The sequence below is a fragment of the Neomonachus schauinslandi genome, chromosome 4 (genome assembly GCF_002201575.2).
Source record: "Neomonachus schauinslandi chromosome 4, ASM220157v2, whole genome shotgun sequence".
NCBI classification, from domain to species: domain Eukaryota; kingdom Metazoa; phylum Chordata; class Mammalia; order Carnivora; family Phocidae; genus Neomonachus; species Neomonachus schauinslandi.
Genome location: NC_058406.1, coordinates 56,209,629 through 56,229,179, shown reverse-complemented (window position 1 = coordinate 56,229,179; position 19,551 = coordinate 56,209,629). Strand labels below are relative to the sequence as shown.

General features: G+C 35.3%; 1 protein-coding gene across 2 annotated transcripts in view; it reads right to left on the bottom strand.

The window, feature by feature from the left end:
- The window catches only part of LRRC7 (leucine rich repeat containing 7), a 410,462-nt gene that overhangs the window by 320,116 nt on the left and 70,795 nt on the right, over positions 1-19,551 (bottom strand). For both annotated transcript variants that reach the window (XM_044914052.1, XM_044914051.1), the window contains exon 2: positions 2,442-2,644. In XM_044914052.1, coding sequence (XP_044769987.1) covers positions 2,442-2,644 — 203 coding nt within the window. The remainder of the gene's footprint in view (positions 1-2,441; positions 2,645-19,551) is intronic.

Genomic DNA, 19,551 nt, shown 5'->3' with positions numbered 1-19,551 from the left:
TCTCCATATGTACCATCGTAATCTTTGCATCTTTACCTTTTGGTCAAGCCCTCCTGCACCCCCTGCAAGAATGAAACTCTTCTCTACGATGGTATTTGGCTCTTTGGCTCTGATTACACATTATCATGCTTTTGCCTCTAATGCTTCAATTTTCTCTGTGATTAGGTGGTTAGATCATTGAGAGTAAGGCTTGAGATTAATTTCTCTTGTACCCACCTAAAGCCTCAAACACTGTGTAGTAATATAGATATTAAATAAATACTTGATTGATAAACCATGTTTTTTACTATTTGTCTTATAGAATCTGTTGCATGGATCTAGAAAAAGACTAAATAACTAGATTGGCTTAGGGCTCTCAAGATTCAACAAATAAAAATACAGTATGTCAAGTTAAATAACTATTTTTTTAGTGTAAATATATCAAATGCAATATTTGGGGCATAATTATACCAAAAATTTTCTGGTTTTTAAAAAAGTTTAAAATTCAAATTTCAATGGATGTCCTTTATTTATCTGGCAATCTTAGATGGAGCTGCTCTAAAAAAATACTTATTTTTCTAAATTAGAGCTAAATGTCACATTTATGAGTCGTTTAAACCTTATACCATTTTGCTAATCAAGTCCTGTAGTACATAAAGTTCTCTGCCTTGTTCTACCTGGCAGTGACAAGAAAGAGTTTGAATATCCATTATGTGAAAGTCACCATGTGTACAGGGAGGCAAAGATGAATAAGATGCCATCTCTGCCCTCAAGAAAGTCTTTGGGAGAAACTGCCCATTTCATGGCAACCTTTACTTGATACACATCTGTATGGCAATCCATAGAGTTAGAACTTTTTTTTTAGGCCTGACCCAGACCTCCTGGCCCCAAATCCAAGACAACACTATATACTTTGGTTGTCAAAAATGAAGTACATTGGTTTTGAAGTACACATTAAATCGTTCCTGCCTCTGAATTATTATATTAATACCATAATTTATAATCCTAAGTGAAAATAATTATTCATGATTTGGTTTGATCAGCACATTACTCTCAGAATTTGATAATGAAGTGAGTTTTTATTATGGAAGTTTCTTTTCCTGGTTCCTGGGTATTTAATACGCATTTTTTTAGCATAAGCAATGGACATGTATTGCAAGACATTTTTTCCCTCTGAGCCATTGGGTAAATCCTTCACAGGTAAATGCTATGCTGACTACTTAATGTGAGTCACTTATTTAGATGATCATTAATATATAGTGGTTTAGATTTTGAACCTCTTTGTTGTGTGGCCCTGGTCTGTGTTAGCTTATCTTTTATCATCCATTCTTTTCTGCAGTGGAAAACAAGAGACAGAAGGTATTTTCTTTGCATGCACAATGTCATAATGGCAGTGTGTGTTTGCAAAGTTTGATATTAGTTAAATTTTTAGCTCTACTATGCTTATACTTTTATGCCATATATTCAATGATGTCTGTAATAATCAAAGATGCCAAATTCCAGAAATAACAGCATGTTTTTCATACTAGTATTAATTCTGTGTGTGGCGTGTGTGTGTGTGTGTGTGTGTGTATGTGTGTAAAAGTATTTCTTAGACTTAGAACACATAATTCAAGGTTTTAAAACAATGTTTCCTTAATGTACAACATAAAAATTTCACTTCTAGAATAGAGTGTCATATCTTCCCTTTCTTTTCCAAACATGATCTCAACCCACCGATATTGATCTTAATCTGTATTTTCATGGAGGCCATTTTAAATTAAAATAAGGCATAATTCAGGGGTGCCTGCATGACCCAGTGGTTAAGTGTCTGCCTTGGGCTCAGGTCATGATCCCAGGGTCCTGGGATTGAGCCCTGTGTTGGACTCTGCCCTCAGCGGGGAGCCTGCTTCTCCCTCTCCCTCTACCTCTCCCCCTGCTCGTGCTCTCTCTCACACTCTCTCACTCTCAAATAAACGAAAAATAAAATCTTTAAAAAATAAATAAGGGGCACCTGGGTGGGCTCAGTTGTTAGGCGTCTGCCTTCGGCTCAGGTCATGATCCCAGGGTCCTAGGATGCAGCCCCTCATCAGGCTCCCTGCTCTGCGGGAAGCCTGCTTCTCCCTCTCCCATTCCCCCCCTGTTTGTGTTCCCTCTCTCACTGTGTCTCTCTCTGTCAAATAAATTAAAAAAAAGAAAAGAAAAGAAAAAAACAACTCATTTTTAAAAAAATAAATAAATAAAATGAGGAATAATTCATAAAACGATTTCCATGGAGTTCAATTGGTCATACTCATCACATGAATTTACAAATGAAATGGTATTAAGGGGTACCAACAAGCATATTGGAAAAAGTTACAGCAGTTTGAAAAACTTGCCAGTTATTCAGCGAGAAGGCTATAATCAACATTATCCTTATACCAAGTCTTTGGATGTCACAAAATACTCATTTACGGTGTACATCTCAGGTTGTCAAAGATTACCTTGGGTAGCTCTTCGATTTGATTGGCATCTAGATAAAGCTCCTCTAATGTCCGCTCAAAGTTAAAGACCTCCTTCGGCACCTGCTGAAGACTGCAGTGGGAGTAGTCTAAAACTGAGATGATTTCTTCTTCACCTCGGAAACATCGGCACGGCACCAGTCGGCCGATGATTTTCCGCTTGGTGGTCATCTCCAGGCACTGCACTACAGAAACAGACAGAAAATAACTGCTTAATTGACTGAATTTGGAGGGCACTCCTGCAAGAATAGAGCCATAGAAATTTAACTTCGGTATATATTTTATAATTATGTAATACTTTAAAGTTTATAGAGGACATGCACGTGCATTATATCGCTTAACACTTGAACAGCCTTGCAAGGTATGTAAAATCGGTTTTAGTCCCATTTAACAGATAAAGAAATGGAATTCAGAGAGGTTAGGAGGTTTACCATCATCACACAGCTTGGGAATGGCAGAATCTCCCGAGAACACAATCATGACTCAGTGCAATGCAGTTACCATGCTTACATTCTCCCTCGACACACAAATTTATAATTTTTTTTTTTAATTTTAGACAAGTTACACTGTGGAACAGAAATATCTGGAATTGGTTAGAAAAAATACATCTTTTTCTTCCATTTCTGTAAAAATATTCAAATTTCATAAGGTTTATGATGATCTCTTTTTGATCCACAAATTCATTCCATTAATGGACATATGTTTATTGAATAACCACTATGTTCCAGGCACTGATATAGTTAGTGGAATAGAGTGATGAAATTTCACAAAGCTTCTATCCTATTGGAGCTACAGATTAGAGATGGATTGGTTATTTCCTTCAGAATGACAACCTATCTTTATGAATCTTATGATTTTAATGGGAGAAAGCAACTTATAATCATGGTAGAAATTTCTGTAACAGCTTTCTCTAGGTTAAACTTACCAATTGCCATGAAATCTTGCACAGGCTTGTACCATGTCACTTACAACACTTTATTAAATCCACTGATTTTCATGTTATTCTTCTAGACTATAAGTCTCTTGAGAGTAGGAACCGTTTTTTATTCATTTTGCATTTGTCTTGCCTGACATACAGTAAATATTTAATAACAAATATAGAATGAACAAATGAATTTATATGGAACCACAAAAGACCCCAAATAGCCAAAGCAATCTTGAAAAAGAAAAGAAAAGCTGGAGGCATCACAATTCCAGACTTCAAGCTATATTACAATGCTGGAGTGATCAAGACAATATGGTACTGGCAAAAAAACAGACACATAGATCAATGGGACAGAATGGAAAACCCAGAAAAGGACTTACACTCTATGGTCAACTAATCTTCAACAAAGCAAGAAAGAATATGCAATGGAAAAAAGATGGTCCCTTCAACAAATGGTATTGGGAAAACTGGATGGCTTTGTGCGAAAGAATGAAACTGGACCACTTGCTTAAACCATACACAAAAATATATTCAAGATGGATGAAAGACCTAAGTGTGGAAACCATTAAAATCCCACAGGAGAACACAGGCAGTAACCTCTTTGATGTTGGCGGTAGAAACTTCTTACCAGACATATCTCCAGAGGCAAGGGAAACAAAAGCAAAAATAAACTATTGGGACTTAATCAAAATAAAAAGCTTCTGCACAGCAAAGGAAACAATCAACAAAACTAAAAGGTAGCCTACAGAATGGGAGAATATTTGCAAATGACATATATGAAAAAGGGTTAGTACCCAAAATCTATAAAGAACTTATAAAACTCAACACCCAAAAAACAAACAATACAATTAAAAAATAGGCAGAAGACATGAATAGACATTTTTCCAAAGAAGATATATAGATGGCTAACAGGCACATGAAAATATGATCAACATTACTCATCATCAGGGAAATAAAAATCAAAATTACAATGAGATATCACCTCACACCAGTCAGAATGCCTAAAATTAACAACACAGAAAACAACAGGTGTTGAAGAGGATGAGGAGAAAGGGAAACCCTTTTGCACTGTTAGTGGGAATGCAAACTGGTGCAGCCACTCTGGAAAACAATATGGAGATTCCTCAAAAAAGTTAGAAATAGAACTACCCGACAACCTAGCAATTATACTACTATGTATTTACCCAAAGGATACGAAAATACTAATTTGAAGGGATATATGCACCCCGATGTTTATAGCAGCAGCACAGCAATAGCCAAATTATGGAATGAGCCCAAATGTCCATTGACTGATGAATGGATAAAGAAAATATGGTGTGTGTATATATACAAGGGAATATTACTCAGCCATCAAAAAGAACGAAATCTTGCCATTTGCAACAACATGGATGGAGCTAGAGACTATTGTGTTAAGTGAAATAAGTCAGTCAGAGAAAGACAAATACCATATGACTTCACTCATATGTGGAATTTAAGAAACAAAACAAACGAACATGGGGAGAAAAGAGAGAAGCAAACCAAGAAACAGACTCTTAACTATAGAGAACAAACTGAGGGTTGCTGGAGGAGAGGTGGATGGGGAGATGGGTTAAATGGGTGATAGGTATTAAGGAGGACACTGGTTGTGATGAGCACTGGGTGTCATATGTAAGTGATGAATCACTAAATTCTACACCTGAAACTAATATTACACTGTATGTTAACTAACTGGAATTTAAATAAAAACTTGAAACTAAAAAAAAACAAAACAAAAATACAAACAAATAAAAAATGAATTCATGAATGAATAAATGAATATATTTAGGGCTCTCCTCCCTCCCTCCCAATCACCATCAGCTATTGACAATTTGTTGGAAAAACTTCTCATTCTAAGTAAAAGGTCACTACCTCTGTGAATGTCTCTCCAAGAAGAATGACTAGAATCTTCCTCTGAGTTCCCAGAGCACTAATCACATTGCTTCCCAATTACATGTTCTATTTTCCCCTAGGTAAGTTCTTTGAAGAAAATATCTTGTTTTATTCATTTTTGAATTCGCAGACACAGTATAGTTTGCCAGCTACTGAGTAGTACTAAATGAGCATTAATTTGAAACATGAACTTTTTTGGTTGATTTATTTGACTTACCAACATAAGTTTATTACTAGAAAGTGGTGTTAGTTTATAAAAACAACATAGCATTTTGTTTTTTTAAATTGCTTAGGTTAAGTCAAATTTGGAGGGAGATGAGTAGAAAATGTTTAAGAGATGTTGGACATTCAGCCCAAGCCTTCCTTATCCTTCTTTTAACTCCCAAAATTAATAAAATGATATTTTGAGGACAGGTTCGTGAGTCATCACTTTTAGGTGGTTATTTGCACTTGGTATTCTGTAGAAGGCCAACCAAAAACATTAAAAAGATGACCTTTCTTCTTCATTACTTTCTATCTCTTGAACTCCTATACTTCACATTTCTAGGAGCCTGAATCACAAGGTTTTGTAACTCTTATTTTACTTGACCTTACTTGAAATCCCTGATTATCGGTTGGTGCCTTCCCAGTCTCTACCTGGGACCTAGCATATATTAGACAGCCAATAAATGCATCTACTAAATATCTGACACATATTAGGCACCTAGTAAATGTTTGTGCAAGTTATTACAGTTGTAAAGGTAAGTGATGATGGCTTAGATTATGAGAGTAACAGTAAGGATGAAAAGAAGTGACGGATTGGAAAGATATTTAAGAAGAAGAATCCAATGTGTTGGTGATAGATTAAATGAGAGGTGGGAGGGGAGACTGGGGGGGGGAGAGAGAGGTGTCTCGAAAGCTTCCCAGGTTTTTAATTTGAGTCACTAGTAGTCACATCAACCACACAGCTGTAATGTCATGCCCTGTCTGCCTCTCTGACCCACAGATGGATGTACAATCCACTGTTCATGCCTGTGTTGCCCTGTGCCTAGCACTCACCCTATTGTGTTGAGCCATGTGACTATTTCTTCATACCTGTCTGTTGCTGCCACTGTAAATTTTTAAATATAAATTAAGAGGAAAAAGAATATCCAGACTTGCACCTAAACCATTTGGCCAGAGGGTGCACTGTTCACTAAGACTTTTGGAACTCTGTTCACTAGTTTCCCTTTCATTGTCCCAAAATGTAGGCTCCTCTGGTCATCTTTTCTGTCCCTTCTCTCATCCCCACAATGTACTGACATTTTTCCCTGGCCCAACTTCCCTCTTCTGTACTCCCTCTGAACTCAGAATGTGCCTTATACCATGATCGATAATCCATTAAGCCTTGTCCTCTTCACTGAATGCTCCCTCATAGTCTCAACTAAAACTCAATTGACTTGTAGCCTTCAAAAGTGGAGCATGTTGACATTCTCACCCCTTAAACACTTCAGGGCTGGAAAGTGGAATTGTTATCCCCCTTGCTTTCTAAAAACTATTACTCTTCTCTCCTCCTGTAAAACCCCTCTTCCTTTGATGGTCTCATTATCTAGTAGTAACATCGTACTCTCTCATGCCATTCATTTACCATCTCTTGAACACTCCTCTGCACCCATTAATAACTTTGGTATCTCATTTCTGGACTGTCTCAATCATAACTCCTTCTAATCCTGATTTAGGCTCCCTACATTAGTAACTTTCAATTTTTGAGCTTTTCTTCATCCTAAATTTTTTAAATAACTTGATTATAATGCTACTCCTTAATTTTTCAATTACAGGTTTCTAACATGTAGTGTGGTGGTTTAACTTCCTGATAACAAATTCCAACACACTTCTAACCAAGCAAAAATATAGAGAGAGCAATTTTGTTTTAAATTAGTAGTATTTATTTTAACTATATGCTACTGTAATTCAATCACATTTTATTTCTTGGGCATTTTTTTGTTTCTTTAAGAATTTCCTTTTTTTTTCTTTGCTTTATTTTTCTAGGTACCTTTCATTAATTCAATTCTCTATCTCCTCTTGGTATAGTCAAGTGAGTATAATCTGTCATTTTCCCCCTGGAATAATCCTTCAGGAACACCGTATTTTCTTGTTCCTCTCTGGAATGTCTGTTTTTCTAGATCTGATATATATCTGTTATCCTAAAATTTCCCTTCACTATTATTCTGTGAATTTTCTATTTCCTTCTTGTGTTACATCTTCTATTTTCTGAATCCCATGTCTTTTTCTTTCTGGACTTATTGCAATACAATATCCAAGGTGGAATGTAACATCTAGTAATTTACTGAGAAAGGATGAGTCTCCGAAGATGGTTTCATTTCACCCACAAACAAGTGAAAGTTTGACTGGACATATATTTCCAGGTCAGAAATAATTTTCCTTCATAAATTTAGAGACATTTTTAGTTTATTATTTTCTAGCTTTTAAAGTTGTTGCCAGGAAATCCATTTCCATTGCTATTCAAAATTCCGTGATTTTCCCTTCCACCAGAACATCTTAGAATTTTTATGTTTTTATGTTGTCTTCAGTCTTTTGAAATTTCAGGTAATGTGCTTTGATGTGTTTTTTAATCCATTGTACTGGGTACTTGACGGACTTTTCCACTTTGGAAGCACTTACCTTTTAATTTTGTTAAATTTTCTGTCATGATTTAATTGTTAATTTTCTCCTCTTCATTGTTTTTATTTTCTCTTTTTCTGCAATCTTGATTAGTTGGATGTAGGACCTATCTCCTACTTTCATCCTGTAATTCAATTATTTTTTTTCTTTTGTAATTTGTGTCTTTGTCTTGTTATTCTATTTTCTCAAGTTGAGATTTTCTCAACTTGATCTTCTAAATCCATCTGCTGTATTATCTTTTATCCAGGGCATATTTTTACTGTCAAGAGTTATTTGTTGCTTCCTGAATGCTATTTTTACATAGTATCCTGTTTGTATTTGAGGGTGCCATATCATTTTCATTTCTCTCAGAAGATATTAACTATAGGCTTTTTGTCTTTGTCCCCCTGTTCCTTGCATTATTTCTGAGTTCTATTTTCTGTGTTTCTTTTGATCTTTATCTTTCATAATAGGGGTTTTCCACAAATATCTGGTGATCCCTGACTGTCCTTCAGAATTGAAGAGTGAAGCTCTAAGATGATAACTGGAAGTTTTATATGCATGATAGGTTTTGTGGCAGGATGGTCTGGCAGCAAGCCAAAGAATATCCTGGTTTTCTTCCTGGGGCATAGCTATGTAGCCTTATATAGAGAGTATGTCAGTTAATTTTCCTGTTTTTAGTACTAAGTACCTTCAGTTTCTTGCTTGGTACCTGTTGTCTCCCAGATTGTAAGGAGGTCTATGCAGTAAATCAATTTTCATACCCTTTCATGGGTCCTTTAGATTGTAGCTAACAGTGTATTTTGTATGTAGATGATATTAACTACATCTTCCTTCTCTTTCATCTCAAAATTTGTTGAATTTTCTTATTTTCTGATGCCTTCTCTTCTATTTTCTCTGTCCATATGATTATATATATTTTATTTTTATTTATTTACTTTTAAAGACTTATTTATGTGAGAGAGAGAGGGAGAGAGAGTACACCAGGAAGAACAGAGGAAGAGAAAGAGAAGTAGATTCCACTAAGTGCAGAGCCCAACACAGGGATCGATCTCATGACCCTGAGATCATGACCTGAGCTGAAATCAAGAGCTGGATGCTTTTATCCACTGAGTCACCCAGGTGCCCTGAGTATATGTATTTTAAAGTTCCTTTTAGTCTAGTAGAATAATCTGTGTTGTAAGAATAGATATATAAGGAAGGTGAGAGAGTAACTTCCACATTTAAAATAAAGTTCTCTTTTAATCCTTTTCACACTTTCCCTTTCTTCTTACTTAACCTATTAGGAGCACTGGGCAGAGAACTACATCCTCCTTCTGGAAATGCTCTCTTTCTTTGGCTCCCCTGACATGATTCTCTTCTGACATTTATTCTTCCACTTTGGTTCTTCCATTTCAGTCTTTTTTTTTTTTTTTAAGATTTTTTATTTATTTGACAGAGAGAGACACAGCGGAAGAGGGAACACAAGCAGGGGGAGTAGGAGAGGGAGAAGCAGGCTACCCGTGGAGCAGGGAGCCCGATGTGGGGCTCGATCCCAGGACCCTGGGACCATGACCTGAGCCAAAGGCAGACGCTTAACGACTGAGCCACCCAGGCACCCCCATTTCAGTCTTTTGAGAAGGTGCCATCTTCTCTACCAAACACTGAGATTTATAATATTAGATATGCTCCTCTTCCCTCCCCCTGCCCCAGGCTTGTTGCCTTTCTAACTACACACTCTCTTCCTTTACAATCTTCATTCAGCCGATTTCATTTAACTTTGATAATAGGTGGTTGTAAAATTTCTTTTATCTCTACTCAGATTTATTTCTCTCATCATTTCCACTTTATGTTTTAAGGGCATCTCAAACATAACATGTTCAAAATTAATGTGATGCTCTTGAAAGGTACAGAGCACATCATCATGGTCAAGAGCTTGGACTCTGGCTGTGTGAGTTGGCACATTATTTTATACCTATGTTTAGTCATCTGCCAAATAACAGAGTACATACAAAGCACTGTATGTAGAATCGTGACTTCAGGTTTTAAGCGTTCACTAAGGGTTAGCAATTACTGTTCTGCCCAAACCTCGTCCTCTTCCTGTGTTCTCAATCTCAGTGAACAGCAATACCATTCACCCAGTTTCTCAAGATAGAAACCTTGGCATTGTTCTTGACTCCTCTAGTTCCCACACTCCACATCCCTCACAATCACCAAGTATTAACGATTAAATAGCTTGAATATTTCCTCAATCAGCCTATTTTTCTTCATTTCAAGTGCCCAGCAACCTAGCTCAAACTATTAACTCTTGCATTTATACTTGTCTATTGTTCTTCCACCACAGTACAGCTGGAGTGACCTTATAAAACACAAATATGTCACCTTCTTGCTGCAAATACTTCAGTGACTCCTCTCTGCCCTTTAGGCAAAGTCCAAAAGTTTTGCTGTGGCCTGCCTAGTATAATATAGTCCTGTGGTCTGACTCCTACCTTTCACACTTACATCCAGCCCCTTTTGCAGCCTGGCCAGGTAGGTACCACTCCTGATTGCTTTCTGTGCTCTTTGCATTCGTGATTTCCTTTGCATTCCTAAGACTAAATTTTCTTTTTCTACTACGGCCCTCAGAAATAGGGCTGCCTCTATATAGGACAATTTCCCTCGCCTTTTAAAAAATTACATTAAGGGAAAATAGCCTCTCTCTACTCAACAAAGCAGGCTGTGATTCTTGAGGATATGTTCCAACTATATGCTGCAATTCCCTTTGATTACATTTCAATAACATATTCAATATCAATCTTGTTCACTAGATTAAAAGGTCTGTGAAGACAGGGACCATGGCTAGCCTGTACAACAATGTGTATTTCCAGCCACTTGCCTAGTATCTGGTTTAGTGTACTTTAAAAATATTAACTATTAATGAACATAGGAGCTAAACATGATTATAATGACTTCTGTTTGTACAGATTTTTGAAAATTTCAAACCAATTTACAATCTATCACCTTGCTTTTATGACAAGAAATAAGTATTCATATGCTGTTTTCCATATTTTAATAGTAAACTAAAGTTTAGTGAGTCTGTGATATATATATAAGCTCACATACAGAATAATTAGTAGACCTGAAATTGGATCTCATATCTTTTTACTCCAAAGCCATTGATTTTTTTTTTTACTTTAACAGCCATGTATATAGGTTAGCATATGAGAATTTACAAAGACATGAATTTACCAGCAGTTCTATCGCACACACACACACACACACACACACACAGACATGCACACGTGCACATATTTGACAGTGATTTACACATAAAATATTTCATAGGTACAAAATGGAATGAAGAGTAGCAGTTAGGGAAATATCTAGGAATCAGTCAATTAAAAAAAAAGACTTTTTTGAATATCAAAGGGATGGAAATGTAGTAAGGTAAAATGGAGAAAGTGTTTTAGGAAGAGCACAAAACACAAGAACGCACATATAGGTTACATGAAACAAGTATTTGCTTTTCTTTGAAACATGACCAATGCCCAGGATACCACAGAGGGCATGTAGCTTCACATCCAGTGTTTGGACTTTGACTCAGAAGCAAACTGACTGCCTGTGTTAACACGGATCACACTTCCAAAAAAGTAATTCTTAGATTTTCAGTTTTCAAAGGGATTTAAAAGGCAAGAGGAAAATAGGTAAACAAGTATTCATCTCTTTCTGTTAAAGCCCTACCAGTAAATTCCTTGAAATATAAGATAAGAGAATCCTTTTCTACATTCTCAGGGCACTGCATGGATTCTCTTCTCTCCTGAATCATATATATTTAACCTAAATTGAATTGCTAAAGAGGATTTTTCTTTTTCTGTACCATTGTGTGCAGTCAATAGCTTCCCTTTCAACACTGTCCCAGAGCCAAATGCAATTTTACAGTAGGGCTTGCTAACCTGGACTAACCTAGGTGAAGTAACAAAAAGATTCATCTTGCTATATTCTTCAAATCCTTCTCTATTGATTAAATGAAAGATAATTTCAACCACTTGAAAATTATGCCTGCAGTAGTTGACTCAAACAATAAGAATATGTGTATCAAAACACCTTAATTTCAATACCACTGTGTTCCCTAGGATTTTAGACCCATGTTTGTCCATGTTATCCTTACCTAATATTCCATACCTGGAAAGATAAAAGGACAAAAGAAAGTCCAATCTTTCCAATATTTGTGATAAATACTCTGGCTGTCCTCATTAGTTGGCACAGTCTTACATTTTTCAAATGACAATGTTTCTAATTTATTTGCTGAGAAACCCTTTGCTTCACTAAGTGTGCCACAGGGATATGGAAACCTGCCAAGCTCTCTCCATGTCCTACTTCAAGAAATATCTTTAAAGCCATTACCTAACCTCAAGTATGTCTCTGAAACCTCCTTATCCAGACAACATACATGGTGATTCTAGGACTCTAAGTGGAACATCTGAGGCTTCTTTCTTTGTTTTTTGACTGTTGAAATAATTATATTTCAAAAATACTCAGATTTCATGGGTTTGTTTTCATTTTATCATTACAATATCTGAAAGCCTACAACTGTTACACATGGTTTGATTTGCCACCAATACAAGCAAACCAATTTATCTTCATGAAGATCGATGGACTGATATTGGGACAAACCCCTTTATGATCTTTAATGTGGATATTATTACACCAGCAATCAAAACAAGAAATCAAGAAGGAAAGCATGATGCCTGGTACCAAGAAGGAGCTTATTAAATATTTCTAAGTTCTGCTTTTAGACAAGTTACTTATTTTAAGAATAGCAATGCTCCATTCTCTCTCTGCACATTCTTCCCAGGAATTTTCATCTGCTGACTTCAAAGAGACTTCAAAGAGTTTCTATGAATGATTTCTAATATAAACCATCATCCCTGATATAGTTCCTAACTGCTTAACGAACTACCAATCTTTAACTAATACTCAACTTGTCTAAGGCAGAATTTGGAAGTATTTATTAAGCTCCTACTCTGTACCAGACACTGCTTTCTTTCTTGATTTCTTGTTTTGATTAGTTGTGTTTTCATTCTCTCAATTCTGTACCTTGGAGTCATCTTTTATTGCTCCTTTTTTTTCCTTCTTCTATATTAAACATTTCACATCTTCCCCTTCCTTTCTTTACCATGCACTCAATCTAGTTCAGACCCTTGCCATCTCCTAGGAGTATTGGTGAAATAATACTGAACAAAAGTATACTATTTCCAGGTATCTTTCCTCTACAATAATTTATTCAACAAATATTTATTAAATGTCTACAATGTGCTAGGTACTGGGCTATATGTAGGAAATACCAGTGAGTAAAAGAACTCTGGTCACTGCTCTAATGAATTCACTGGATTGTGAGGGAGATGAATATTAAATAAAAAGTTTTTCAAATAAATCTGTAATTGTACATTATGATAATTGCTGTACAAGAAAATATTAGTGCTTTATCATTTTATATATTGTCACTTATATTAAATATCTTGATTTAATTTTCTAAAATGTATGTCCATTCCCCAGTTCTAGAAGCTTCACTGCATCACATTTTCAACAGCATTATTTCACAGCCCATGTTCTTCGGTTGTATTTTCCTCCAAGAAATAAGCAGTGTACATTAGCATATTAAGGGCTCAGAGAGGTCTTGTGATAAAGAATTATGCTTATCTTTGTTCAAACCAGTGTTTGTTCAAACCAGTGTTTCCTAAACCACTTTTTTAAAAATTAAAAAGTTAAAAACTTTAAGTTTATCACTGTAATTAGGATTTGGTATCCTGAATCACACATTTTAGGAAAGGCTAGTCTACAAGAATCTTTAGCTTGACATTCAAGCTGTCTTCAACCTAATTTTTCAGCTATTTTACTTCTACAAGTACATTTTTCCAATTCTATTCCTAGCTTACACCACTCCCAATACTGAATGTCCCTTATCCATTTTCTTCATCTAAACTCATCCAGCCAATCTATGGTAACACATTTACATCTTTATAAATAATGCTGAATGATTTTATTTGTTGGCTATTATAATTTGTTTGCAGGTCTTAAAACATCACAGGACCAGATGTTACAAAATTCTGTGAATTGGAACTTCTTGGAATAATAAATGGAATATTTTGTTTTACTCTTTATTTATTTCCTTGCCTACTAGTCACAGTGCGTGCTGTTAGAAAAAAAATCCACAGTAATTGAGTTTGGATCATTCATGGAAGATCAAATTTTTTCTTTTTAAAGTCTTCTCTAACTGTTCCAGACTATAACTAAGGATGCTTTCCTTGTCTTCTTTCTCCTTACCATTTATATTGTCAGCTTATCACTAACTACCCTAAAGAACATCAACCTAAGGATTATAGAATCAATCTGGAAAAAAAATCTCTTGAGAGAAGATTTGTTTTTTTTTTTTTTTTAAAGATTTTATTTATTTATTTTGAGAGAGAGAGAATGAGAGAGAACACATGAGAGGGGATAGGGTCAGAGGGCAAAGCAGACTCCCTGCCGAGCAGGGAGCCCGATGCGGGACTCGATCCCGGGACTCCAGGATCATGACCCGAGCCGAAGGCAGTCGCTTAACCAACTGAGCCACCCAGGCGCCCTTGAGAGAAGATTTGTAATAAGTAATGGCATATACAAGCTTACTCAAAATTTCTCCTTATTGTACCATATAGATGAATAATAATATTTTAATAGTTCTATTCTTTTCTGTCCACACATCCTGTCTTAGAATTTTTATCTACTGATTTACTTAAATATGCAAATATAGCTATAGAAGACAGTAGAAAGCAAACTTCAAGATTAGGTTAAAAGTAGCTCAAGTTCAGGGAAAAGTCCTAATTCCTTTTTTTTAAAGATTTTATTTATTTATTTGTCAGAGAGAGAGAGAGAGCGCACAAGCAGGGGGAAGGGCAGGCAGAGGGAGAAGCAGGCTCCCCCCCGGTGCAAGGAGCCTGATTCAGGACTTGATCCCAGGACCCTGAGATCATGACCTGAGCCGAAGGCAGACGCTTAACAGACTGAGCCACCCTAGTGTTCTGAAAAGTTCTGATTCTTTAAAAAACTGTTACAGTTACATTTCTTGGAGAATGTTGCTTTCAGGCAAGTTGTGAACCTCAGCCAAGATTAGTATGAAGAAACAAATTTCTAAGCATTAGGACACTCTCAAAGATTTAACTTTCATAAGGTGATAACCTAAAATAATGTTTCTGGAATAGGATCTGAAGACGTGTTTATATAGAGATACAGAATAAGAGAATAGAATGGAAATAGTCAGATATAAGCTATTTAATAACTAGAAAGTTAAGTTTGGTTGGAACCTTAGCCTAATCACTTATCTCATCCTTTAATAAATTACTCAGATGATGGTTTTATACCTTAATATCTCCTGAGATATTTTTATACTATGATATAAGACAATGGTTTATGTTCTTAATGATGACTGAGTTACTAAGAAAAGATCAATTATTCAGCATGATTTATGGAAAAGCCAGAGATACAGATAGTACATTTAGATATAGTTTAATTAAATATTTTTTTAATGAAAATCTGGGTATATGATGGCCAACATTTATTTTTGTAAAGAGTCAATTTATGTGAAGTTGTTCACATCTTCTTGAGTAGGAGCTTTAGTAGGAGCTGGTAAGAAAGTATTTTTCATGTAGTTGTCACATCTCAGGGATTCCTTGCCTTTTGTGATGTTGACACATGTCAATATGGTGCCCTTCACAAGACATGATAAAAGACCTAGGCTTTCAATCTGAGATAAGCAGATTGAAGACAGCATTTTTAGATGGTATTTCATGCTGCTTTATACTCATTCTTCAATCATAACTATAGGTAACTTCTAATATTATCTGTGTTTGTTAATATTTTAATTAATGCTGTTGATGGTGGTACTTGTGCCTTCAGGACAGAGCAAATGTTACAGTTCTGAAGCTCAACTAATAAACAGGGCTTGTAGTGATAATCTTTTAATCAATTAGGTTGCTTTGGGTATAAATCTAGGCAGTTACTTTATAATTGGAAAGATTTTAAGAGATTCATGAAACATATAAGCCTACTTGATGTCACCCTCAGGCTGAAAAAAGAGTTAATATAAAAGAAAAATTAATTTAAGAAGCTTTCTGCAAGGAAGTTAAAGGCATATGATAATGCACTCAGAGATTTAATAATTGTTGAATGAAATGTTCATGAAAGTTAACATGGCAGAATCAGACTCATTTTAAAATGGAACTACTTTGTTATGATTCTGAGATTTTTTCATTGTTACTCCGTGATATGAGATTAAAAGTACAATTTCACACAACAAATTAAACATCTTAAGTATTTAAATACTTACCTTTATTCATGTTGTAAACAATAAATGCTATATATGGGATTTTTGTTGTTTGTTTAAATTCTTACTGAATTAAATTATTTAGGAAATGGTGAAAGACAACAGGATTTGAGAAAATTAAGAGAATAAAATCAGGAGCAAACTTTTTGCAAAGAGAACTGGAAAAGACTTTAAAAAGGCAGGAGAGCTCTTGGAATGAAAGAGCATGCCTAAATAATGGGGTCCTTTTGGTAGACAGAGTTTACTTCACAAAGATCACAGTGCTACCAAAGTAAACATTTCTAAAATTCAAACTCAGAACACATGTAAAATTCTTCACAGTCTCCCTGCTACCTTTACTACCAATCCTATATAACTGAGTTGAGAATATATAAGCCTCTGCCAAAACTACAGTCTCCTTCCAAACCACACTCACACCTTACATTCCATGCTTTTGTGCCTTTGTATTTCCTATTCTCCTGAACTCTCTTGCCAGATCATCTCTTCCTTACCATTTTCAACTAAACTCAGGGATTATCCTTGTAGAAGAATTTTCCTCTACTATCCCTGTTATAAGTGAATTTTATCCTCCTAAAATTCATGTGTTGAAGTGCTACCCTTTAGTACCTCAGAATTTGAAAATAAGTTTGCTGCAGGTGTAATTAGTTCAGATGAAATCATACCAGAGTAGTGTGGGACCCTACTCTAATATCACTGGTATTTTTATAAAAAGAAGACCGTGTGAAGAGAGAGATACACCACAGAGGGAAGATGTAAGGGACATGGAGAAGAGATTCATCTATAAGCCAAGGAGACAGTTCTGGAACAGATCCATCCCTCACAGTCTTCCTAAGGAATCAACACTGACAAGACTTGATTCAGTATTTCTAGCCTCCAGAATTATGAGACAATGAATTTCTTTTGTTTGAGCCATCTAGTTTGGGGTCTTTGTTACAGCAGCCCTAGCGAACTAACACAACTCCTTTCTTCAGCTTCCATTCAAAAGTTAGGTGGCTCTTCTCCAATGTCTATTAAAATCAGGGCCCAATAAGGCAAACACTTACTACAATTGTGGGTTTTTTTTTTGTCACTCTCTTGAGGTAGTGTGAGTTCTTAATTAGATCATAAGCTCTGTCTTTTGTTGTTGGTGGTGTTCTCCTAATCCAAGACAGACATGCAATATGAAATTCTCTTTGTACAGATTAATGAGTAGAGGCAAAGATGGAACTTTTGTTTGGCCTTAGATTCACCAACTGTTTGAAGAAGACTTAAAACTGCAATTTCAGGTGCAGCTAAAATTGTCCAACAAAAGTATAAAATTAGACACTCTGAAGAACAACATATGTGACATCACAAAAATAACAAAATGGATAGGTTACCCCCTCATTCTCAGAAATAAACATGTTGGAAAAGAAATGGCTCTCAATGTCTTTCATCAACACACATAGTGATGGGGCACCTGGGGGGCTCAGTTGGTTTAACATCTGCCTTCAGCTCAGGTCATGATCTCAGGGTCCTGGATCAAGTCCCTCATCGGGCTATCTGCTCGGCAGGGAGCCTGCTTCCCCCTGCCCCCGACGCTCCCCCTGCTTGTGCTCTCCCTCTCTCTCTGTGTCATATAAAAACATTACGCATAATGAATATAATAAACTACTTGAACCTAAAAATTTAACCCAAAGACTTAAATAAAGATTTCAAAGGTGTCTTGAAAAATTTGAAAAGGACGGGTATATCCTATTTAGAAGGAGAAGTTCTAATAGAAAAGAGAGAGCACTATATTTCAATATGGACATCCTAAACTGATAATGGAAGTAAATTGAAGAACATTTGAAAGAGAATAGAAATAGAAACTATATTACCTTGAAAGTACACTATTAACTACCAGATCGTGTGAAATATATGAGTGATAATTTTCTAATGATCATGATCATACTGGCAGAGAGAAAAAATAAGACTAATGAGAGAAGAGCTGTTTAGACATTGTGGTCACATAATTCTGTTTAATCAAAATATTGCTACTTAGAATCTCACTTGTTATTTTCTTTAGAATATAAAAGTAATGCATATTTATTATTAAGAATTTGGAAAATATAGTAAAGTATAATAAAATTCACTACATTCCCATCATCCAGAAATCCAGCACTATAAACATATTGGAGTATTTTCTATCATTCATTTAAGGTTGTACTCTAAATACATGCATACATACACATACACACATGCACAAACTTACAACACATTTGTATATTATTAAAATTAAATATATTGTTTTGTCTTGTGCTTTTCTACTTAGCATTAAACTATGAACATTTTTGCATATCATTAAAAGTTCCTGGAAACATATTTCCTATAAATTTATGTTTGCCATTTTCCCCAATTATAACTAATGCCTTCATAAACAATTTCAAATACAAGTTCTTATGCATTTACTAGGTGAAAAGAATTTATACACTTTTACTCTTTTTGATAAATATTACAAAATTGCTCAATTATTGTACCAATTAATACTATCCAGAGTATTATATATGATACCTATTTCTTTGCAAAGCAGATGTTATCAGTTTATTTTCAATCATTGTCAGCTTGATAGAACAAAGTATAATTTGAGGTGTTTATAATCTTTTCCTTTATTTGTTCCTTTTTAATTTATGCTTATAAAATCAGTTTGTTGAATGAACTTAACTCAATGGCTTACAAATAGGAAAATTTTTATTCTTCACCAATCACTGCCTTTAAATAACACCTTTGGGAACTCTCTTCTCCCCTCTTGGATAAGGGCTTCTGCCAATCCCATAGCTGTCTCATTTTTTCAGTCACAGAAAGAGTCTCCTTTAAATAATTAGTCTCATTCTCAGGTATAGTTGCAGAACAGTGTGTGAATAATCAAGATATTTTTGTTAAGTGTATGATTGACCATGATTTTTGAGCAGGTGGGTGCACTAAAGAGAATGATATAAATAACTATATAAAGGATACATCTATATGTGAAGGGTTAATAAAATTTAATGTCTCATTTGATTGTGTTTTCACAGAAGGGCTTTTATAATAACATGAATAAATGGCGAAGAAAAAAATTCTAAGATTTTGTTCTCCATTGTCACTAATGGATTCTTTCAAATGGAAATGCCTCTTGATAGCACTTCTGTTAACTGACCTTGGAATTTTGTACCAAGCTTAAACCAAGAATTTTACTTTTCTTACTAATACAGGATGCCACAGAGCAAATAATTCTTATAGTAATATGAATTCAATGTTTTACTGTTTCATGAACCCAGTTAGAACTCAATCCACCTCTAGCAATTATAGTGATATAAACATATGAATGTTGTCTGAACAAATCTTCC